Genomic DNA, 25,346 nt, shown 5'->3' on the forward strand with positions numbered 1-25,346 from the left:
GGCATAAGTACTGGTGTGGGGGTGTCAATCTTCTTTACAGAGCAGGATATCCTGGAGATTTAAGAAGCAGATAGGAAACAGCCCACTTACAGGAAAAGACTGACCTGAAGGGGAGTGAGACACATCCAAAACAAGAAGCAAAATGACTGTAATTAAACTGGTTAGTGGAGCAGTGGCAATGACCCACTTTTAATCTGATTTCATAACATTTCTCTTTGTGTTTCTGTAGGCATATTTGCATCTCCAGCAGCTACATTCTGCTTAATTCATTGGTTAATTCTGGCCAACCTTGACAGAAGGTAGAGGTGTTCAAAATACTACACTCCTCCATGTGCAATCCCAATGGGAAGCTGGAGGAAGTCCATCAGCAGAGCTCCTCTTCATTGATAAAAAGGCTGCAGCGAGACCTGTGTCACAGCCTGGTATCAGAGAATACACCCACCATCCAAGTCATTTGCAGTGCATACTAAGGGCAGAGCTCACATTTCAGACGTGGTATAGCTCAGTTCAAAATCAAATAATAAGGGATGATCAGGAGCTGGAGCACTTCTCATACTAAGACAGGCTGAGAACATTGGGGCTGTTCAGCCTGGAGAAGAGAAGCTGCGTGGAGACCTCAGAGCAGCTTCCAGCGTCTGAAAGGGGTTACAAGGATGCTGGAGAGGGACTCTTCATCAGGGACTGTAGAGATAGGACAAGGGGTGATGGGTTCAAACTGGCAGTGTTCAAGGCCAGGCTGGACGGGGCTTAGATCAACCTGGTCTAGCAGAAGGTGTCCCTGCCCGTGGCAGGGGGCTGGAACTGGATGATCTTAAGGTTCTTTCCAACCCAAACCATTCTGTGATTCTATGATTCAAATCATATCTGCAAGGCAAATTCATTGGAAACCAAGGCCACAACAGTCTACTGCTTACAAAAATACTTTACATTGACGTAACTACTCTGGTCTAGCCACTCAAAACAAGGACAACTCACCACTTGGCACCCACTACTATCACCAGACCTTTATTTGGTGCCTGCAATTCCATACCTGTTCTAACACTCTGAAACAAAACAGAAAAGTGAGGGTAACCAGCCAAATCCTACATCCATGAGCCCCAACAGTTGTAACTGTGTTATTCTCTTGGGTAATGTGGATCTTGATTTGTCCCATAAAAGCAGATACTGCAAGGCACACTTCTGGAAAGCGTGTGGACAAAACCAACCTACTTGGTCATACAATGCTAAAAGAAACATTGACAAAGAACACTGAATGCAAACCTCACAGCAAAGATGAAGTGGGAGCTGGGGAAAAAGAGCTACCTCTACCTCACAGGACTGTACCACCACTGGTTCAGTTAAATTATTTCATTCCAGTAACTGTGTGGGGAAAAGCACTTTGTTGTTGCAGGAAATATCAGAGCACCAGTGGAATTTACTACAGCTGTGGAGTTAGTTTTCCTCCTTTTGCACCACAAAGCTGTACATCCATAAAGCTAAAGAACTGTTTGCTAGAAAGAAGGCTCTGAGGTGAACTCCAAAAAAAGACTGCACGACTCTTCTGTCAGGCACACACACATGCTTCTCCTGAGCAACTCAACCCTTTGTGCTCAACACTGCATATAAAGATATGGGACTGATAACACACACTGGCCTACATGAAATAGGAGCATTAAAAAACAAAAGGTAGGCACAGCCTGAACGTCAACCAAGGTTTCCATTCCAAGAAGTGAAATTTTCTTGCTGAATTAACCTTCCCCCTTCATTTTCTACACCAACAAACCTTCACATTTCAATTACAAAACTAACATTTTGGAGGAATATTTTTTCTTTCTCTTAGCACTTCAAATCTAAGACCATGCTGCAAACCTATGCTGGATTTCCACACACTCATAGATGCAAACCTTGTTTTGAAGTGTTCAGGCATATAAACCTAGACTCATAGAATTCCAGACTGGTTCAGGTTGGAAAGGACCTTAAAGCTCATCCAGTTCCAATCCCCTGTCATGGGCAGGGACACCTCACACTAGAGCAGCCTGCTCCAAGTCCCTGTGTCCAACCTGGCCTTGAACACTGCCAGGGATGGGGCAACCACAGCTTCTCTGGGCACCCTGTGCCAGCACCTCAGAACCCTCACAGGGAAGAACTTCTGCCTTAGATCTAATCTAACATTCGGTACTAACACATATCCTGCAGAAAATATGCATCCAGAAAAAGAAATTCACAGAGTATAGCTCAGCAAAACCGAGCAACCAGACAAAGTGCACAAAGCCAATCACATATTTTGCAGATGCCTAGCAGAAAAAGTAGCATGCTTATAGTCAGGGGGTCCCTACAATAAAGACCTTTTGTAGGGAGGCCCTTGTGCTTTAGCCATAATTGCATCTAACAGCATAAGAATACAAGCTAATGACATAGACAAAATCCTGCTTTAACCCCTGACAGGAGAGACTGACACAAAAGAACTGGAAAAGTTTTGTATAATCTTTGTGCAAACTTCTCTATTCTATGGACACCTGGCCTGCATTCCCCCTTTATTCCTTATAATTGCAAGCTGTTCTTTGGAAAAGCTCAAAACATAATCAAGTATACAAGTGGCACGATAACAGCTCCATGAGATAAGTTAATATTTAACTCTCAGTGGTGAAAGCTGACAACCCTAACAACGTTTTTTAATGCCACATTTCCCAAATTGGATCTCTACTGCAAGACCTGCCTTAAGGGCAGATGCGTTAGACCAGGAACACAAATTCCTGACTGGAAAAATACAGGGCTTTTTCTGATACTCCTCACGTCAACAACTGCTGAACAACGCAAACTCAAATGACCACTTCCTGCCACCACCACCATAGGGATGAGCTTGTACGTATCTCACAAAGTCAAGCCTGTCTCAGCCCTGTCTTATGACTGAAGAAGTTGTCTGTTTGAGGAAGCAGTCAGTTCACAAGGAGAAGAAAGCTCTTCTGATAACAGGAATTGCACTCGTATCGCTTTTAACAAACACTTCTGCCCTCTTCCCATAGGACACCACAGACTTCACTGTGCGTCAGGAATGCTAGGCTGTGTCTATTAACATCTAACATCTAACTCTCAGAGACTTGCTTCTCCTCAGCTGCTCCCATCCTATTTCATTCCCCTAAAACGTACCCTGCTGCCTCAGCACCTGTATGGCTAGTTTAAAAGATATATTTAATCCAAAAGTTAAAAGTTATTTACCCTATTTGCATTCTCATTCTTCCAAGCCATTCTCCCCATGTCCCTATGTACCTGCCCTGCCATAAAACCTGCTCTCTTCCTCTCCATAACTCACCCAGCTATTCTAACCTCTTGCACGTTCTTCAAGCCAGGCTCCTGCTGCTGAAATGATACTCTGAGGAGGACCATACAGACACCTACAGACACCCTGCCATAAAACCTGCTCTTCCTCTCCATAACTCACCCAACTATTTAAATCTCTTACATGTTTTCAAGCCAGGCTCCTGATGATCAGATGCTACTCTGAGGAGCACCACACAGACACCTACAGAAACAGAAACACTAGAGGTCTTCCAGCTGCGAAGGAGCATTGGTGGTCCACGATACTTGCTCATCATACAAGCCTGGAGTCTTCAACAAATCTTGAGGTTTTCAGGTCTCCAAAGCTGGTCTCTGAAGTTTGTTAACTTCCTCAGCAAGCTCGGCCTGCCTACAGCATCTCAGCCACCTCTGGGCCTTTGGGATAGTTTAAAGCAACAACCACTGCATCCTAACTCTGAATGGGAGCTTTCCTCAGGATGATGTTGTGACCTCTGCATCTCCCGTTCCACACTGACCTTCCAAGCCGAGGTTTCAGAAGTACTTCGAAAGGCTGCCGCCAACTAAAGGTTTTGGGAAGTTTGGCAGGTGGATGTTGAGACTGGCTCATCTGTAGAACTCCATCTGTCCTCCATCCAGCCAACAGCAGTAGTAGCTCCCTAGCCCATATGTAGTTCCCAGGGAACTAGCAACAAGCAACACTGGAAATTATAGGTTTTGGGCACACGCATATAAATCAAATAGGGGGTGAGGCAAACACATTAAGCAAAAAACGCGCTGAGACAACCCACACTGACAGGTCACTGGGTGAATAATGCTACTCCAGCCAACAGCAAAACACCCTGTTTCCTCTGTAGCAGAAAGTACGGAGTATTTTCTCTCTCCCTCTTTTCTCCTGTGAAGGTCACCATTTGGGGGGAAAAGGGAAATTTCAATTACAAATCCCAACCATTTAAAAGCCTTTGGAAGAGAGACCTGTATGAGACTGTCACCACTGAGCTGTAAACTCAGTGTCATGGTGGACACACTCAGGGGTTAACTGTTTACAGATATCTCTACTGAGATCACTTTATCATCCACAATCACAGAACACTGTGATGGACAAAAACACTAATCCAAAGGGAAGGGTGTACAAGTCAAGGCCCTGTGCAGCAACAGCTTCCCAGAGCTATGCTCTACACAAAAGGTTCTGCTCCTTCTGCCAGTGTTACAAACTGTAAGGCCTTCTTCTGAACACATCTGTGCAAAGCATTCAAGCTTACTACTATTATAGGATTTTTGGACACAAAGAGCAACCACTCCCTGGACAAACCCTACATGAAAATATGAACTAGATTAGACAAGAGCTGCTAAAAAGTCTCTTTGCACTGGCAAAACCAAACAGAAATAAAACCATAGGAATGTCAGTAAGTAAGAATGTGTCACAATAAAAACACTTAGGGCTCTTACAGTTCCCTCCGGTTTAATCATCTCAACAACATCTAAGGAATACCAGAAGGATTTGGCATTTATTTGACAAATAGGCAATTGTTCATTTTAAACGGGATCAACTAAGAAAAACAAGTAACACTCTAAACCGAAAACAGTTCTCAGCACTACTTTTCCTGGAGTCCACCAGGTCATTTCTGTACTTACACATATTTTTCTTCACATTTTGAATAGCTTTCTTTCCCTATTTGTTCCTTTATGTCGTGATCCCATACCAACCAAGGCATAGAAGACCCTGGGATCCAGGATGTCTTCCTTTTATGCAGCAATGGAGAAGAGTGCCTACAAATACAATACACTCTTTCACTGTTATCAGATGGTGTACATAAAAGGCTAGTTTCTACAGGAAAATCAGGCTCCAAAACTAACTGGCTTGTCAGAAGAAGTAGTGAAACTGCGTTCACAACAAATGCTGTCAAATATATATATACTGCAACATGAGCAAAATCGACCATCACTTGTTTTCCACCATAATATCTCAGATACAACTTTCTAACTGCAGCGTTCTCTTCTAAATGTGAACATTCAGAAACGCTGTTTGGAACACCAGGAACATTTTTTAAGTTCAAGCACTCCCATGAGGATCATTGGAAGACTCCAGAAAGTTGCCTTGTACAGAGTAATATCCAGAAACCAGAACCCGCAGTCCTGCAAGGCCGTTTATCTCCTCTGCTGCGTGGCCTGCAACATCACGTCAGAGCCAGTAACAGAGAACACGTCATCATGAGGCCAGCAAACAGAGTGTGTGTTTTATGCTGGAAGTTTAATTCCAGCTTGCTACCATGGGTGTGTGAAGCCAGAGCTGGATAAAAGCAAACACCCACTTTCACTCTTCAGCACTGCTACTCCTCCCTGTTTACACTTGAAAAGTAACTGGGTTTCAAGTGAGAGGCCACCTCCACAGGCCAAGGAAACCTTAGCACAGGCCAAAACCAGCAGGAGGCTGGGTGCAATGACCCAGGGAACACAAACACCGGGACCCTGAGCTCCGAAACAGGCAGCAACAGATCCACCAGCGTCCAACACATGGCACAGCCCCGCCACAGCCCGACTTACCTCCGCCCGAGGAGAACCCAGAGCACAAAGGCAGCAGATGACCATGTCACTAAAGCCTCGCTTCCCCCCCGTCCTTCCTTGCTGGCTCTGGATTACCGGGATCAACGCAAGAGGGCTGGCTGCAACCCCAGCATCTGCTCTAGATGCAGACCCGGCCCGTCTGTGCCAGCAGAACTCTCCCTGTCCGTCTGTCCGCCGGCGATTTGCCGACACAAGGGCGAGCGGGATTAGGGCTGCAGCAAATATTTCCCTGTCAGCACTTTATAGCGGGTGAGAGCACGGACACGGGCCGGCGTTTAGTTTCTAGCAGGGCCCCAAGTGACTGCTCCCGCCGCTGCGCGAAGTGGGGTGGATGCCAGGCGACAGAACAGTGTTTATGTCGGCCTAAAGCCACCGCTCACCACGTACAAACAACGACCCCTGAGATGACGGGGCCTGGGGGCTGGCTGCCACCCCCTTAGGGACAGCCAGCGCCTGCCCGGACACGGGCCACCCTCCCCGGGGCCGCTGTGCTCGGAGCCGGTCCCCTCACGGCGGGCAGAGGTGGCCGAGCACCCCCCCCCACCACGGCGCTGAGGGCCCGCACCTCAGCTCTCTGTCCCCCTCCATCCATCCCACCGGAGCTCCTCCCCTCCGAGCCGAGCTCCGAGAGGCAACAAGTGGAAGCCACCGAAGTTACTTCCCTCCTTCCTTCCTTCCCTCCCTCCCTCAGCGGGCTGTGAGGGGGCTGTCGCACGGTACCTGCGCGGCCGCCGCCATGTCGCGGAGAGGAGGCCCCGGGGGTGAAGCTCCGGCTCCGGCGCCGCTCCCCGCCGCCTACAACTCCCGTGAGGCCGCTGGCCGTGCCTCCCCACCCCGCGGGCGGTGTGCGCTGCCCGCCCGGCCCGGCCCGGCCGCCTCAGCGGGGAGGCCGGGAGAAGGCCCCGTGGGGGAACCGGAGGGGTTTTAAATGTCTCTGTGGGGGAAATAGTCGCTTTTCCTCACAGCTGCAGGGTCTGGGGGTTACTTTGAAGGGGGCTGTGTTGCTGGGACCCCCAAGCACTTTTTAATGCAGTACGGACCTGCTCTCAGCACGGTTCAGCATGGGTTCGTTGTCGGGTTTTTGTTTGTTCTGGGTTATGTTGGGTTTTGTGCAGCAGTTCATCAAGCTCTTTGCACGGACAATGCAAGCGGATGTGGAAGTCAGGCTCGGCAAATCCAAGGCACAGATTTTCCCTTTGCTGCCCTGGTTGACGAAAGGAAAAGCCTCTTCCCACAGCTGAAAGGCGTAGGTAGGGATTAGTAAAGGCTACAGATGGGAAGGAACTGTGAGGAAGCAGGTGTGAAACTGGAAGAGGCCCCCTTCCTAAGGTAGGGTGCAGGGGGTATGTGGTGCATGGAGTTCCTTAACATTCCACACCAGCTCCTACAAGCAAAGTATTTCCACTATGCAAATCTTAACCCTTCCGTAACACATGTGGTACTTCAAAGGCATTTATTTCACCGCAGCTGAAATAGGCTATGCTGGATTGCAACTTGAAGCGTACTTGAAAACTCAGTTTCTGTGGGTTTTTTTTTTTGCACGTTGCTTTGGTAAATAAATGGTTTTAAATAAAACTCGTGACCAAACAGTTTGTCATCAATTCTGGTCACAATGCTTGTGACTGTGTTAGCGTCATAATCTTCAGCTTAAGGCAGCCATAAGGTCAAAGCATCGTATTTTCAACACTCTTGAGGAAATACATATAGCATGTAGTCACTGACATGTCACCATCATCCTCATTTCTATATCCTCAGCTTCAGGATGACTAAGGGACCATAAGTTTTGGTGATTAATCTTCCCCATGGTTTTGCATAGCTCAAAAGCATTCTGATGCCCTCAAGTGCAGGTTGTAGTGCTACCTGGGAATAAAGGGTTAACATTGGGCCTGCTTGCTTAAGCAGTCATTGTGCTTGGTGAAGCAGAACTGTAGGAGTTAAAGTTGCTAGAATGGCGAAGCAGAATTGTAGGAGTTACAGCTGCTAGGCAGAATTGTAGTAGATAAGATTCATAGCTTAATATTGAAGACATTCTTGTTCAAATAGTATCTTTAGAAAGAAAAGGAACAAAAGATAGCCAGAGTAACAAAATTTGCAAACTTGACAAGTTTTTGCTTTAAGATACATAAAACCTGCTTGTACCAAACCTGAAGTTTGGATGGGAGCCAAAACCCTATTGAGTCTGCGTGAAAACAAGAGGTTACTTGCGGTGATGAAGAGGAACTGCAGGCCTTCATCCTCACGACCCCGTAACGACCACCACCAGGAGGCACTGTGCAAGCGCATCAATGGGACGATACCAGAAAACTAATTATAATACTAGATGGGAATAGATTTTGCATATGTATTAGGTGTGAAACAATCGTGTTTATATAATCATTATATGTAATATAAGCAAACTGAATAACAAAGGAAAGGTGTGCATGCCTTTGGAGGAGTGATCCCCCATGCGCCTCAGCGCTGAATAAAACATACCTACTTTACAACTTTAATGTGCTGTGGAGTCTATCCGTGTATCAATAGGGCTGAGGATGTTGTGAGTACATGACTTGTGAAGCATGATGGGATGTCTCGCATAGTTCAGAAGCAACCTTCAGCCTGACTTCTGTTCGTGTTCTTTACGGCATCATGGACTACAGGACCAAGAGCATCTGATGAAAACAAATGTCTACCAGTGATCAGCAGACAACTGGGTGTCTTCCTAAAGTAACCTCAGGGTCATCAGTTGCAAATAATGATAAATGAAACCCCACATCATCTCACTGCAATGGCCTTTTTTTTTGCAACTTTGCAGAAAGTCTATGTGCAGTTTTACTTCTCACTCAACATTAATCAAGTACAATAGAGTGTTCCTCTTTTTAATTATGTAGTGACAAGCTACTGTCTGAAATATTTAATAATTGACATTAATTATTGTATTCTTGCCTGTTTATACAGACAATTTCTTCTGAGAAGAACGTTCTGTTTCCAGTTATGCCTGTACCTGACCAAAACTTCCTTAGAATTTCTTACATCTTCTCATTCTTAGCAACAAGAGGGTCAAGGTTTTTGATTTTTGGAAGCTGTCAGCTTCTGAGACCGACTTCCACCTGAGCACAGCAGATTTAGGAGCTACCACTGCTCAGAACTGGCTGAATTTCACCCTTGTGTGGACAAAGCAGGTAGAGCTAGTTTGATGCTGGTTCAACTGGAGCAGCAATGATATGGGAGAACCAGGGCACAGACTCTGGACTGTGCAGTTTAAATGAGCTGTGTTTTATATACACTGAGATGTATGGTGTATGTATAAAGAGAATACTGAGGTTTAGGAGGTTAAGAGCTGGTTCAGAGGGCTGGAAGGTTTTCACCACCAAGAAAGAGAACTTGACCTCAGAAGGCAGCACTATTTAGAGGAATGAAAGAAACAGAGTTATCTTAAATTTGGTATCTTAGCCTTTCCTGTCTATGAAGAGAGTACTCCACTCCCTGCACTTCCCTTTGCCATTCTCAGTTCTTTGCTTCACTCCAGTCAGGATCTGCCATATTACACCGTTCTTTTGATGTAAAACTGAAGATACATGTATATTCTTTTAACTTCCCTTCATTTATCAGTAAAACTCTCCATTTAACACAAGCCCTTCCTATTTAAACACTGGATGAGCAAGAGCATTTGAAACTTCTGAGTAGTAACCATAAGGAGAAGATACAATAGAATTTTATTTATGATTTTAATAACACTGGTGGTACTTTCAAACTACTGAGTTACAGATGGAGATATCCTGACTCCCAGTGACAATCCTTCTGGCAATAAGCGGTGCATGCTGTGCTTTGCCCAATTCATTGCACCCACTTATGAGTCTGACTGTTGCTCTGACTATGATCAGAAGCAAAATTATCATTTATTTTAGTACTAACAGGATGCTTTCTGAAATGTGTGGATTTTAAGTTTGCTTATTTTATGTAAGTCAGTTTGCATTAGCAGTGGAAAGGGTGAATTTGGTGCCTTGACCTTTACCAGTGAGGATCTTCCCTACTGGTACAAGCTCCCATGGCTGCACGGAAGGTGGGAGCTCTGACAGGCTGTGGCAGTGATGCTCAGCTTTGTGTTGACCAGCTGTAAAGAGAGCTAGGGAGAAGGGCTCAATCCAGCTAAACTGCTTGTGAGAGAAGCCGTTGTCCTCCCATTCCCACTGGATGAAATTTAGTATGGGCTTAATCAGAGCAGCGAGAGCATGTGCATTTAACCGGAACTTGCAACTAGGGTTAGAGGTGCCACCCTGGCACTGTACAGCAGTTGTAGTACTCCAACCACTCAGTCTGACACCACTCCCAGCCCCCAGATAGACTGTGTTTTCCAAACCCAATTGATTTCTCCTTTTTCACTTCACAGGCTTCTTTCTCTCAGTTCTGCATTTGCTCAGACCACATAATATTCGATTGATGGAGTGAAATTAAAGATTCAAGGTCTCCTGAGCATTATGTTTTATCCGGAGCAGTCTGTATTTTCCAAGCATCTGGGGGTCCTGGAGAGAAAGAGATGCAAAGGCTGCCCATCCCTAGACCTGCATGGGACACATCCTATGGCTTTAGCAATATAGATATTTAATAACATATGTGTGTAAACAAAGATGGAAGTAACGCCAATGTATTTCTTGTTGCTGATGGCTATAGCTGCAAGTGTCTTACAGGTTTCTGTGCCTAGTAGCAGAGTTTGGAGAGAGGGATACAGCCCACACAGGGGAGGATGGCTTCGGAACAACTTAAGTAGACTGGATATATAGTTGTCTGCACTGGACAGGATGCATGTGATAGTTTCTGAGGGCATTGCCCAGTACCACTGCAGCGTGCTATCTATTGCCTCTAAAGGCCATGGTGACGAGGGGAAGTCCATGGTGATTTGGAAAAGGCAAAACTCATGCCCATTTTCAGAAAAGGCAAGAAGGACAATCCTGGAAACTGTTCAGTCTCATTCCTGTGCCCTTGGAGGATGGTGGAGCAAATCCTCCTGGAAGCCATTACCAGCCAGAAGCAGGACAAAAATGTTTGGGAGCAGCCAGCAGAGACATAGAGAAGGCAAGGAAAAGACAACATCACCAGGTTGCAGCAAAGGAGATTTTGTTCATGTAGAAGGAAAAAATTCCACCATGAGAGTTGTTAAGCGTTGGAACAGGGACACAGAGGAGTTATGCAGTCCCTGATCTTGGAGGTTGTCAGAGTTTGACCAGACAAGGCCCCAGGCAGCCTTGTCTAACTGGGAACATCCTCCTCCACCTTAGCTTCGAGGACTCTTCCAAGATAACTGAACCTATGAAAAGTCACAATTACTTCTTCAAATACCTTAACTTTAATAGTTGGTTATCAAAGGCAGAGAACCATAGTCACAGTGAATTCCTGAATGTTTATTAGTACAACTTTATTAGATCAGGAGGGGAAATCTCCAGATTCTGAGTTACTTTGGTTATGGTAGGTAGCAGTACAAGTGAGCAGTATTAAGTATTCCCTTTACACACTCAGACATACTGTAACAAAACATGCTCAAGCTACAGACAACTAAATAACCTGTTCAAGCCTGCACAGAGCAGATATTTCAATCTCTCATTTTATTGCTCCTGTTAATTCTCGACTGGTTTTTTAGAGACATGTAAAATGTATTGATTTCAGGGTGGTATAGCTCTAGTGCCAGGAGTTGAAGGACAGTTTGTTGAAATGATGTAGGTGCATAAGACCTTTCACTCCTCATCATAGCATTTTCCTCTTGCAGAGCTTTGCTGGTGCCCATGAGGTGGTCCTGGCTTAGCAGAAGAAGAATTTGGACTCATTAGTCCTTCAGTAGGTTGTCTCTTCATAATTGATGGTATTGAGTCTCTAGTCCAAAGTCTCTTGAAGTGCACAGAAACAACCACATCCATTTCAAATGTCTCTTATCAGGTGACGAGAGCCAAAGGCTGGTCTTCACCACAAGACACATGGCAACCTCTGCCTTTCCATTTGTCTGAACACTTTAGGATTAATGAGTAACCTGTTCAATTTTCTTTTAAGTTTTAGGCAATGACTGTAGTAATGGGATACCAGGACTGACTTGTTCTTGTGCTATAAGCTTCTTAGAAAGTTTAAGTCTTCTCAGCTCCATGGCAAAAGGAGAAAGGGAGAGAGCATTTGGAGGCAAATATGCTCCTGTGCTGCTGTGGGGATGGGCTGCTGATCCTCTGCAGCCTCCTGAAGGGATATTCAGAGGCTGGAAGGTGCCTGAAGTAACAGGAGGAAAACTACTATCCTAGTGAAGTATCTGCTTAAGAGCTTGTGTTCCTTCTAGAGCTCTCCCAAACTTCCCATTTTAGATCTGAAAGACTTTTACACTAATCTACTTATATATATATACATATATATATACCAAGAGATAAAAGAACATTTGTGCTGAGAACTTCAGAGACTTAGAGTTCTTATCGCTATTGTCAGGCCAGTTAATCCTGAGAGTCCCCAAAAGAGATAACCAATGAGTTCAGCACTGGTAAACACTGCAAATCCTATAAAGGCTACAGAAATACATGTGTCCATTGCTATATACAGCCCATGTATTCTAAGTCAGGTGACAAAGCAACATGCAGCACTGTTTATATTAAAACCCAATGTTTTAGCTCCCAAAGAAAAAGTGAATATATTTCTTTTGCTTTTAAAAAGAAACTATACATGGGAGAAAACCCATCTCACTACACAAAACATAAAGATAAGACTTACAGGTCAATGAAGTGATTTCTCAGCATCCTCAGTTCCCCATCCCACCACAAGTACATTTTGTTGTGACTTTCCATACACAGCATGTTTGCAAAGAGTAAATTTATGTGTCTTTCTCAGGGAAGTGCCTCTAAGAATTAGAGGTTATCCATGGCTTTTAGAATCAGAAAGCTCATCCAGGGTAAGTGCTACGAGTGAGGTCTTGCTTCAGTAGATGGACCCATCTTCATAGTGGAATTTGCCTTGAGAGAAGACCCTGGGGCTGGAGACTTGTTTGTGGCCACAGGGTGAATACTGACTGCATAAATGGAACAAATGCCTCTTGAACTTGGCTCCAACAAAGACATAGAGCACAGGGTTGAGGCAGCAGTGGAAGAAAGCGATTTTACGGCTGATGTAAAAGGCAAGGTTGGAGTCTTTTTCATACTGACAGGTAGGTGATGGAAAAGTAGTCAGAAAGCTGAGGATGTTGTAAGGTGCCCAGCTCAGGAAAAAAGCCAACACAATGGTGAGGATGAGTTTCACAGTTCTGTGCTTTCTGCGAGATCTTGATCTGAGCAGGATTATCAGTATCTTGATGTAACAGAATACAATAGCCCCAAGGGAAAGCAGGAAGAGTATATTTCTTTGATAAATGTCCACCTTCTTCCATTTCCAATCATCATAATCACAGATCTTGTCCCCCAGGTTTCCTTGCACTGTGGTGTGGATAACCTCAGGAACCACAATTAATGTACTACCAGTCCAAACAGCCAAGCTCACCAGAAGCCCACAGCACTGCGTCTGGGATCTCAAGGTTGAAAGTGGGTTCGCTACGGCCAAGTACCGCAGGATCGTCATGAGTGTCAGAAAGAAAACACCGCTGTAGTAGCCAATGGAGAAAACAGCATTTGCTGCCTTGCAGAGGAACTCACCGAAAATCCACCCAAAGGACTGGTCCACTGCCCAGAAAGGCAGCATGCAGGAGAAGGCTAAATCAGAGACAGAGAGATTAATGATGAAGATGTTCGTTAAAGATGTGAGGTTTTCGTATTTGAATAGGATCCGTAACACGAGGCTGTTTCCAAGCAGGCTGAGCATAAATGCCAGAGTGTAGAGGACAGTAGAGAGATGGGTGTAAAATACAAAATAGTTGCCCATTTCACAGACATTGCTTTCATTAAAAACATCTTCATAGGAGTAATTATCACCTGAATTGGGTGTATAATAGTATTCATCCATTTGCCTCTGCAACTCTTGAACTGTTCTCCAGCAGCTAGTTTGAAGGGCTGCAACAATGAACCCAAAATCCTTACGACAATCAACCCAATAACTAAACCCCGGCTGTGGAGCCTTCTGTTTTAAGAGACAAAAAGAAGCAGTGAAACTACCTTGTTTGTCCTGGGTTTGGGAGGGAAAGAAGTCATTGCTTACGGCTAGAGAATGAACTGGTGGGTACTGAAGATTTACCCTCAAAGCAATGTTGAGATCTTAAATACTTAAGAAGTCAGAAACTAAGATGCTTTTAAATCAATACAAAACAAACAGGGATGCTGGAGAGGGACTCTTCATCAGGGACTGCAGCGATAGGTCAAGGGGTGATGGGTTCAGACTGAAACAGAGCAAGTTCAGGTTAGATCTAAGGCAAAGCTCTTCCCTGTGAGGGTGCTGAGGCGCTGGCACAGGGTGCCCAGAGAAGCTGTGGCTGCCCCATCCCTGGCAGTGTTCAAGGCCAGGTTGGACACAGGGGCTTGGAGCAACCTGCTCTAATGTGAGGTGTCCCTGCCCATGGCAGGAGGTTGGAACCGGATGAGCTTTAAGGTCCTTTCCAACCCAAACCAGTCTGGGCTTCTATGAATATGGTTGGTGACAACTGTTATTGAGCTTCTACAATGTGAAGGTTGAGGGTGCATTGATTCTCAGGAGTGCAGCAAGAGCAGAGCTCACATCACAGCCCTCTTCTGCAGGGTTCTGCCCTCTGCTTGTCTAGCTGTCTGTAGGTAGGAGTTTAATCCCAACTGGATGGTGGTTTGAAACTGGCCAACAGTATTAAAAGTTACTGGGACTTGGAAGATGACATACAATCAGCTAAACATACATGGTCACAGTACCTGCATTTCTTTATGAAAGTCAGCTAAAAATAGGTATAGAAAAGTGCATAATGTCTCCAGCCAGTGGTTCAAAGTCTAAAGTAACAGCCTGGATGAAGGCTTACCTACAGCACCCTGTTTGGATACTGATTTGACTGAAGCCAGTGAGGGACCTGCCACTGATTTCTTTGGCAGTACAGTTGCAAGAAAGAATCTCCCAGACTCAGGGCAAAATTGTGCTGGTGATGTTTTCCTTTTTGGATCAGTGAAGGCAGAACCTGCCTGCTACAGCTAGGAAAAGACACACTGCCTTTGGAAGACCTTTGGATGAAGGGAGGGTTGTCTACAGCAGGAAAGCTGCCAGGGAGCGCTGCTGGCTGCCAGCATTGAATGCCATCCATGGGGGTAGGTGCTTCAGGTCAGCCAGAGCATCGCACAGGCAGCACGATCCAGGGACCGTCTATCCACTGGGATGCGGTCATCCAGTTTTGGAGGTGAGGTGTGTGTGGGATTCAGAACTGTGACAGCAAGTGGCCCTGGCACGTTTGTCACCAGTCACAGCCCTAATTGAAAATGATGCTTGTGGCCCTCAGTCTGTCCCATGCTGCCATCTTCAGGCTTGCAGGACAAGTACCTGCCGAGGAAGTCATCCTCTGGTTTTACTGGCGGTACAGATGGTATTTAAGAGATATATGGATTGATATATATGGATTAATAGAGATTAATATCTGTGGATTAATAGAGATTAAGAGAGGGACTGTTCTTCAGGGGCTGCAGCGATAGGACAAGGGGTGATGGGTTCAAAATGAAACAGGGGAAGTTCAGGTTAGACCTCAGGCAGAAGTTCTTCCCTGTGAGGGTGCTGAGGCGCTGGCACAGGGTGCCCAGAGAAGCTGTGGCTGCCCCATCCCTGGCAGTGTTCAGGTTGGACAGAGCCTTGGGCGATGTGGTCTAGTGCTAGGCATCCCTGCCTGTGGCAGGGGATTGGAACTGGATCCTTTCCAATCTAAACCACTCTGTGATTCTCCATGGGTTAGATTGAGGTCTTGATCACCATCATGTCCCCTTTCATTTTAGGCTGAAGGTATGACTCTTCCATAGCATCTCGATGGAGGATCTCACCTGCCCCCAGAGATGGCTCATTGTTCCCATGTCACCTGGGGCCTGCTGCTCCTGGGTGGAGCAGGACTAAGTATGTGCTTTGGTGTTGTGTTTGTACAAGCCCTCCATCAGGTCGCTGATTAATAAAGGAGCCTTGTGGGAAACTGAAGCACCTGGATCTTTCCCTTCTTGCTTGAGATTCAGTAAAGCACTGCTGGGATTAAACCTGTATATTTTCTTTATTGTATTTGACCTTTTTCTGCTCTGTGAACAGGAACTCCTGTACATGGATTTTTTTCAGCAAAGAAACATGCAAAGGAGGTAAAAACCTGATTGGATTGAATCAACAGGCGAAGAAGATGCTACCATAACACACAAAGTACAAATCATACAGGTGTTGTCATTATATATATGATGATACAAATGAGAGCAGGAGGTGGCTGGAAGGTGGGAATTACCTCAATTTCTGTTGTCAGGACAAATAGGAAAGGAAGAAAAGCACATCCTACAGTTCGAAGTCATCCCTGTCCTTGTGAAGAGCACTCAGCAAGGCATTCAGCATTCATTGCATTCGTGGCCAGAAGCTGTCATTTTTCTAGCAGTGTTGTTCTTTGCCTTGGATCATGGAAAAAAAAGGGATTTTAACAGAGAAATGGGGAAGTGTTATCATTAGGGGCCTCCAGTTCACTCCTGGTTTTCAGTTAGACTTCCTCTGTCAGCTGGCGGTCCATGATGTTTGTCAGCTCCTTTCTTCCTTATGCTGAGCATTGGACAGTGGCTGGGAAGAGTTGTCTGCTCCCTTTACAGTCAGTGGAGGGAGAAGTTGGCACTGGCAGAACCTGCATCACCCTCAGTGGGTATTACACCAGCCTCCTCCCCTTGCAGTGGGAGCTGAGCTCGCTTTGGGAAGGTTCCTGTCAATTACACAGGCAAACCGAGGTTAACCACATCTTCACTGGAAAGGACGAAGTGAATCTAGCATGGACAAGCCCCCTACCATAAGGCGTGCACTGATGGCACCTACCTTGAAAGCATCTGTGTTCAGACTCCTGCTGCTCCTCTGGGCAGCACAGGTTGTTCTCCAGCTTTCTCAGAGTCTGATTTGCACTTTAGGTTGCACGGAGGCAGCAAAGGTCAAAAACCAAGTTTCTGTTCCCCTAACCTGGAATTTACCTGGTAGCTGCTTCCTCAACCAATCTCCTGTTCCAATTCGGGCTAGCAAGAAAAACCCCAAATGGGGATTCTTTTTGGCAGGAAGGGGGTTTAGGTTTTCAAACAGGTTGATGGAGCAGCCTTTTATTTAAAAGAAGTTAAAGCACATTAAAGAATGTTTCTCCTTCCCTAACTATGACTGGTATCAATCTCGGAGCACACGGTTGGAGTCACATATAGGAGGTGGACAGCTAAGGCCTGGAAGTCATGATTAGGATGTCAACTTAGCCCAAAGCACAGAAGTATTATGGACAGTGTGGGGTGAAACGACTTTTTGTCTGCCTTAGGGGAGTTTTGCACATGGTAACAGACTCTTTCAGTACATGGGTAAAGTGAAAAGTCAGCAGGACTTTCTTTGCCCCATTCAGTTTTGCAGAGCCCCAAGAGGCACAGCTCCTCAAGAAAACTCTTACTGTACTTTTAAAGCAAAACCTGCTCTTGACTTGGTGTCATTTTTTGGGGACTAGTGCTTCCACTTGTGCTCCAGGGGTTTCCCAAGGCAGGTTCCCAACACACACGGTCCATTCAGCTCCTTGCTGAGCTCCAGTTCCCCCCTGATCTCTGCCCTCAGTCCTGAGCCCTGTGATAACCTCAGTCTAGGGAAGCAGAAGCATCTCAAACTAAGAGCCTGGCCCCCGCTCCTGAAATACCTATAGGAGATCAAATGTGCATACTAGGTACCACTACAGCCAAGGCAGGACGAGGTTATGTTATCTGTGTAGACACAGAGAATTAATGTGTGTGACACTTGCCATGCAAAGGATGATATTCTTTGGAAGCACTGCCACAGCAGCTGCTGAAGCAGCAGCCTTTCTCCTCATCCAGAGTTGCCCTGGTGGTAAAATTAGCAGCCAAGTCTGTCTTTGCAATGAGGAAGAGGTTATGGTGTCTTCTTCTCTCCCTCTCCAGCTTCTTCTTTCCGAAGAGCTGCCAGCACATGCTCTGGGCCCTTTATCACAGTTTCACTGTAGGTTCCTCTCTTCTGGAGGTATTTTAGGGGGAAAAAAATAACACCCTGGCCTTTACACTCTGCTTTTGCTACCTTTCCTTCCATCCCAAACCACACTTCTGGACAGAAGGGATAAGAGCGAACCAAACTCTCATTGTGAGTTACACATTATCAACAGGATGTGCTGGCATTTGGAGACTCCCTTTGGGGGCATTGCAGTAACCCCTCTCCTGCCACCCTGCTGGTGAGGGCGTATAGCCTGCAGGACCATGGTACCTGATGGTGAAACCATGACCCTGTGCCTACTTGATCCAGTTTTGCTGGCTCTAAGGCTGATAGGAAAGGATGTGGTGCTGGTGGCTGGGCAGCAACCAACCATGAAGCACTCAGGCAGGAGCAACGTCGGCCAAAGAGGCTTTGATGGAAGTGGTGTTTGTTAACGAGCCTGTGGTTGCCCGCAATAGGCTTTGAGCCAGTGTGTTTATAGCTCTGGGTATTCCCCATGCTGCCCAAGAGCAAGGGGAAGGAGCAATCCATCCAGCCCCTGCTGGGCAGAGTCTGGCCATGGTTTTCCTGGGAGTTCATGAAGGGATGGGATGAGCAAAAGTGAGCACCCTGAGCATGAGAAGAAATAGTCCTCTGGCAGGAAACAGCAAACTGGAGCTGTCTGGGGTTTTCTGAGTGAGGAACTTGTCCATTTGTTTCTACAGGGTAGAAACAAGTGAGACTTTAAGTGTATTGTCTGCAAGCAAAGAGATTGCATTGATCTCTGTGTCTGACATGTAATTCTGATTTGTCTTAATAGCAACACTTACCAGGCACCAAACACTAGTGCATTTCTCATAGGCCAGACAGCAGGGATGTGACAGATCAATTTTCCATCTGCTCCATGGAGAGCATAAACGCTCCATTATTCAGCTGTGAAAAGAGCATCTCTTTGGTTCTTAGTAGGAAGCCAAGCAAATTGGCTTCTTATTTTTAATACTAAAGCAGAACAGATTTGCAGGTTTCTGCTGCCAACAAAGTGTTGCCCTGTGCCTGCTTTGTCTCTCTGTGTGTCGATGTACAAGCATCCCCCCATGGTATACTGCAAAATGGGGCTGGCATTGACAGAACACAGCAAACACTACACCATGTATTTCATTAGCTAATGTTAAGGCTGTGGAAGGGGTCTGTTAAGTAAATGTGTGTAAAGGAGCTGATGCTATTCTTTCACCAGTTCTTTCAGTCACAAAATAAAGAGGGTGATCAAGGCAAAGGAGCATATTCCACTTTGGGGAAAAATAATTGCTTATCTTCCCTCTGAAGCTTAGCAAAGCTTCGGCCTCTGCAGGAAGTTCATGAGCTCATTTTTATGGCTCAGGAGCAACTTCCAGACCAGGGATGTATTTCTCTATAGAATTCCATTGCTGCTGGTGTATTTTTGCTATACATACCCCATTTTTAAACACTTTTTTCAAGAGGGTTATAAGCCATACGTGCAAAGAACTTGTGTACCACATGTGGGGTGGGATTTCCAGTGTTGCTGCAGGAATGATGCTGAACCAGAGGGAAGCTGCTGGCAGTGCTGGTGTGACAGCAGGTACAGGGGAGAGGCACTGTTTCCCAGCTCGCTGTGGATGCACTGATGAAACAGAGCAAAATAAATCACATTTCATTAAAACCCCCAAGCTGTGGTTACATTCAGAGCACTGTTTATGCTAGCAATGAGGCAATTCGTAACTTGCACCACAACGGACTGACCGCAACCAGAAACACTCTTGTGCTGGTGTAGCCACTACTTCCCCAAATGCCAGTGCTTCCTCCTGGTGCCAGAGGCACAGCCCCATCAGGGTCATTTGCAAAAGCTTCATCTGAAGAGGGGATCTCATCTCTTCAAATGTTTCCCCCAGTTCTTAAGAACAACACTGGCAGCAATGGCTTCATAGGATCACAGACAGGTTTGGGTTGGAAAGAACTGTAAGATCATCCAGTTCCAACCCCCTGCCATGGGCAGGGACACCTCACACCAGACCAGGTTGCTCCAAGCCCCGTCCAACCTGGCCTTGAACAGGGCCAGGGATGGGGCAGCCACAGCTTTTCTGGGCACCCTGTGCCAGCGCCTCAGCACCCTCACAGGGAAGAACTTCTGCCTTAGATCTAACCTGAACTTCCCCTGTTTCAGTTTGAACCCATCACCCCTTGTCCTATCCCTACAGTACTGGATGAAGCGTCCCCTCCTAAGCTGATCTGTGGTGATTGCAATTCAGGTGTCACTGGACTGCTCTTGGTCCATGCTGCCAGGCAAGACCCATCTCCTGGCAGTCAAAGTGCATGTTTCCCTTTCAATAGGCTTTTCAGAGCAGAAATCCTTTCCCTTGGCTCCCCTTGAGCCCAGTTGTTCCTTTCAAAGGTTTGGGCTGAAATACAGCTGGCTGAAACCTTCAGACTGAGCCCAGCAATTCTGAAGCTCCTGCTAGCCCTGGCTTGCTTTCACATTCCCAGAGCTCATTTCCTGATCTTGAAGATCCACTGCTGCTGTTCGAGGCAGCACAAAGCGCTTTACCCTGACACAACCAGAAGACATCTGCACATTTCCATCTGCCAGTGCCGTGCCGTTTGCACACACATCTTTCAGCACCAAACTATGAGCAAGCAGGTGGCCAACAGCACCAAGCCCACCCAGATAATCTGTTCTTTAGCATCAAGTCAGCTCTAGGCCACATTCCACAGCAGGAAGTAACATCAGGGGCTCTGTGCAGGAAGCATGGGTGAAGCGAGACGAAACCTTCATATTCCAGTTCCTGAGGCATTTCAACACATCTCCGGCCATCTGTCCTTTGGCGTGGACTTGTGGTAAGGGTAACGAGGGCAACCAATGTGTCATACAACAAGGGTTGGCATGTTCTGCCCCAGAACTGCTCCTACATCAGCTCCAAGGTAGCTCCAATCGCTCAGGCCATCTGTCCGGTCAATTCACGTGGCAGAGGGTTATGCTTCTTCTCTAGTGATGTTGTGCTCAAACCATGTTAAACAACCACTGTTGCTTCTCTCAGGGAAAATGAAGTTTGGGAGCTGGGAAGGATGGCCAATTCCTTCCCTCAAATTAAGGGGCAGGAAACAAGAAGCTGAAGGCAGTAATGTGCTTAGGAGCTGTGAGCATGAGTCTCCAGGCTTGTGTAAAGGACACTTTCCCTTCCCAATTGTTCCTTACTTAAAACAGATTTTAAATACCTTTGTGGATGGTAACGTGGAATTGAATTCAGGCTGATGAGCCATGGATGGCATGAAGGATCCGTGCAGGACGTAACATTAAGAAGCACATCTCCATTCCTCACAGCTGGGACAGATGTCATCCCAAATACCCCCTCCCTGCGCAAAGGAGCAGCTCCAAGGGGTCCCAGCCCCAAGGAGCACAGGGGTTTCAAGTGCCCCTGTGCTCCTTAAAGCAAACCTTAAAAGACTTTAAAACTCAAAGACAACGCTATAGATTTTGCTATATAACATAAGATACACACCCCCCCCAGCAGTACCTCTGTGTTTGTCTGCACCTCTTATAGAATCATGGATTCTCAGACTGGTTTGGGTTGGAAGGGATCTTAAAACTCATCTGGTTTCAACCCGCTCCCATGGGCAGGGACACCTTCCACTGGACCAGGTTGCTCCTTCTACAAGTGGAAGAACTAGGAGCCCTGTGCTTCCCTGGGCTTCAGGCGTAATGAAGTTTCTTACATGCATGTTATAGAAGACACCCTAATATCCAGAAGGGTTATCGGGGTGTCTGCTTTGATTGGTGACAACCCACCCTGCCCATGCCCCTCAGCAGCAGCGCTGCCCTTCTCCATCCTGCTTGAGGATGAGGTGTGCACGTATTTAAGGGAGTTTTCCTGCATATTCACAGATATTATTGCTTTTCTTAGATCTCTAAGTAGAGCTGGAGGAAAGGAGACTCGTGAGGCAAGAGCTCTGCCTGGTTTCTGCAGCAGGACCAGCTGATTTGACAAAAGCTCCAACACATCTTGCCTACGCTGGCTCTGCAGAAGGAAGAAGGGTGGTGGACGGGTGCAGTGGTGAGGGTTAGCAATAGGTGGCATGCTTGAATAGGGTTAACCCCTGCCTTCCCCCAAGCAGCTCAAGACATCCCGTGGAAAGGACCCCTTTGCTCTCTTCCAAAGGCAGGCTTAGCTGAGCTCATCTGCAAGCAGATATATCCATATCCACACTGGCATTAGATCACAGGCAGAGGTTTGATCAGGTCTTACATGTGGCTGGAGGTGAGCCCAGGCCCCTGGTGCTCTTTGCTGGCACTGGGGTGCTGCTGGTGTGCTCTTCACCAATGCTGTTAGAGCTTCCTTTTGACCCCTACTCCCCTCAGTCACTGTCGATGGACCTCTGCAGGACTCGGTCTCCCACCCAATCTGAAGCTCCATCACACCAGGCTGGGACTGGCCATCTTCTTGCTGCATCACCCCTTCCTCCCTGCTGCCTTCAGACCACCAAGCTGGATGTTTCTGGGTCCCATGGTCTTCAGCAGGCAGCTGAGTCTCTCCTGGAAAGCACACGAGAGGCTCTGAGCGCTGGCAGCATCCACGTGGGTAATTCGTGGCTCACTCTGTGGAGCTGGACTAAAACCTTGGCAGCAAAGGGAGGATTTCAAGTACACTTGAAACAAAAATGCATGGGGTTTGTTCCTAGTGAAAGAGCAAGAGAAACATCCATTTGCTTGGGACCAGAGTGTTACCTGGGGAAGGCAGGAGAGCACTCATATTGCCTGGTGCTCTTCTCAGTTTTGGAAGTACAAATACCATTTTAAACCACAACCACAAGGGCAAGCCTTGCATTTAGAAGCTGAAACTTCCCATGTTGACTTTTGGTAAGATGCAGGGTGCCTTTACTCCATTACCCAGGCCATGCATCTTTGTGCCTTGGCTTGCCCCTGGATGGGAGGAATGCAGAATTGCTGCCTGCACCTCCTCCTGAAGCATCTTTCTCATGGGATTTCCAAAGAGAAGGTGTCTGAAATGGGAGGCACCAACTGGCCAGGTCTGATAGATGGAAGTGTTGTGGTTTTGCTTCAATTTTAGATAAAAAGATAGCATGTTCTTTCATCACAGCTCCACCACCAGCAGCCACGTTCACACTTCATCTGATAACAACTGCCTAATGTGGTAACACAGTATCTAGGTTTCAACGTTCCCTTTCACAAAGACACCCTGATACTTTGCCCCATCTTGGCTTCCATCTGGGTGTATCCACATTGCTCATCAATGATGCTTGTTCCTAAATATCCCCATGAGGCAGGTGACGCAGGAACCAGCAAAAAGGGGTGACAGGATTTTGTCAGAGCTGCAGTGGTTAGTGCTGTATCTACCATGTATGGACGGTCCTTTGGCTGCAGCAATGCTTCTAAGGTAATAAACAAGGAAATAACCCTGCTATAGTCAACTGGAGTTCAAGTGGAGGAGATACAAGATGAACTGATGAAGTCTTCTTTTCTATGAGCCTCTGGTTATGAAACTGAGTCTCAAATCTCAATTCATAGAATCATAGAATCACAGAATGGTTTGGGTTGAAAAGGACCTTAACATCATCCAGTTCCAACCCCTGCCACAGGCAGGGACACCTCACACTAGAACATGTCACCCAAGGCTCTGTCCGACCTGGCCTTGAACACTGCCAGGGATGGGGCAGCCACAGCTTCTCTGGGCACCCTGTGCCAGGGTCTCACCACCCTCACAAGGAAGAACTTCTGCCTTACCTCCAACCTGAGCTTCCCCTGTTTCAGTTTGAACCCATCACCCCTTGTCCTATCACACCTATAGAGGTACTTTTGTTTCAGTTCTTAATCTAGGATTTTATGTGACTGTCCCTCAGGTATCTGAGCAACAGGGTATAACTCTGCTTTTTTGTGCTGAAGATTTAATGCCTATATTTTCTTTAGCAATGACAGAGAAAAATGACAAAGTTTGCACCCTGGCTTGGAAATGCATCCTTATGATACATAAAGGAAGCTCAGAAAATTAAATACAGGCAAAAAGGCAGGGCAAACTTCTAGCTGTGGCCCACAGCACATGGCAGGTTTGACTCTTCTGGTTTTCCTGAAGTGCTCTGCAGCTGAATGCAGAGATCTTCTGCTGACTGGCAAATGAAATATGACTGGTTGAGATGGGAAGTGGTTTTCCTGCATGCTAGGTTGATTTTGTTAATGTCTTTCTACCTCTAATGACAAAGGAATGCTTTGGAGAAAACAGGTTTAATGAAGTTTTGAGTATGTTTCCACTTCAAGGCTGGAAAAGCTCTAAGCACAGGGAAGCAGGGACCTCTCCTAGCAAAACCAGGCTTCTCAACCCCAGTATAGCTGAGGCAGAGCACAAGTGAGCCTGAGAACCCCCTGCAAAGGCAACAGGTCTACTTCTGCTCCAGACAGCCAAAACCAAAGCCACAGCTTGAAGACAACACCACCAGAGCAGCCCCTGCAGCTCTTGTTCCAAGTGCCTGTGTGGGGTTTTAGCTGGTCGGGCTCTTGAGGGCTTTCATACCCCATCGGAGGAGAACGGATGCAGCATTGTATGTGCTGACCCTTGGGCAGGTTTTTCATCCCCTGGAGGGATGAAATGTGTGCTCCCTGCATGCAGGTCAGGTTGTTCAGCTGAAACTGGTGAGGAAAGCGGGGTTAACGTTAGTGCCCAGCTTTACCAGACATCACTCAACACCCCGCTTTGCTGCTTTAGCACAGGGTATTGAAGGCAGGGATTCGAGCTGCTGCCGTAAGAAGCTATGAAGCTTTAATGGGTGGTTATGAGCTGATCTAGTTAAAATCATGCAAGTGACGTCGCAGTTCGGTTCAAGTCTGGTTATATCTGTTTATGTATTGCTGTATCAGCTTCATACCTTACTCCCCTCAAGGCAAGCTCAGTTAATAAGCCCCACTTCAATCAGATTCGGTGTAACCATTTGTGAACAGGTTTCTCTAAAACCTGCTTTTACGCTGCCTGAAAGACTTGTCTATTCTAGAAACTGAGTCAAAGCATCACCACATGTTCCTGCATTGGGGACTGGTACGTTTTTGTTAGCTTCCTGCACGTTTTTACTGAAGTCATCATGAAACCAAGCATCAGACTTAGCTGAAACATTACCTTTCCCCATTTGAGCCCCTGCTCTGCTGAAGATGGCAGAGTGGATTCATTATCCTGCTTAGAGGACACCATGAGCACCTGGCAGAGTGGATTCATGTCCTGTTTAGAGGACACCATGAGGACCTGACAAAGTGTGGCTGACACAGGGCCAGCTGCACCCAGGGCTCACACATCCAAGCAGCCCCTCTCCTTTAGGGTGATTCCCTATGGGGTGGTGTTTTGGAGGGGGTCATGGGAGCCTGGCTGGTGCCATGAGGCTCTGAATGGTGTTTGGGAGTTTGCCCAGACCTCTTGAGCAGGGCTTTGAAAGATGTGACCCTATGGAAGGTCTCATGCCAGTCCAACACTGCAGGG

The 25,346-nt window shown here is 46.6% G+C and overlaps 2 protein-coding genes across 3 annotated transcripts in view; both read right to left on the reverse strand.

Annotated features, from left to right (window-relative positions):
- The window catches only part of FYCO1 (FYVE and coiled-coil domain autophagy adaptor 1), a 42,020-nt gene extending 35,337 nt beyond the window's left edge, over positions 1–6,683 (reverse strand). The window contains exon 1 of one of the 2 annotated variants that reach the window (XM_062621839.1): positions 6,559–6,683. The gene's annotated coding sequence lies outside the window, so the exon portion shown is untranslated. The remainder of the gene's footprint in view (positions 1–6,558) is intronic. The other variant, XM_062621840.1, reaches the window with a different exon arrangement.
- A 5,513-nt stretch (positions 6,684–12,196) lies between these two features.
- On the reverse strand, positions 12,197–13,850 carry XCR1 (X-C motif chemokine receptor 1). Its single transcript, XM_062621899.1, has one exon. It carries the CDS (start codon positions 13,765–13,767, stop codon positions 12,754–12,756), a length of 1,014 nt encoding a protein of 337 aa, XP_062477883.1. The 5' UTR covers positions 13,768–13,850; the 3' UTR covers positions 12,197–12,753.
- Positions 13,851–25,346: the final 11,496 nt, after the last annotated feature.

This window comes from Pezoporus occidentalis, unplaced genomic scaffold (genome assembly GCF_034315485.1).
Source record: "Pezoporus occidentalis ecotype Australia unplaced genomic scaffold, CSIRO_AGI_Poc_V1 ctg235, whole genome shotgun sequence".
Classification (NCBI taxonomy): domain Eukaryota; kingdom Metazoa; phylum Chordata; class Aves; order Psittaciformes; family Psittacidae; genus Pezoporus; species Pezoporus occidentalis.

Excerpts from the sequence above, each read along its gene's own strand:
- XCR1 (XM_062621899.1), bottom strand. The coding sequence starts at position 13,767 with ATGGATGAATACTATTATACACCCAATTCAGGTGATAATTACTCCTAT.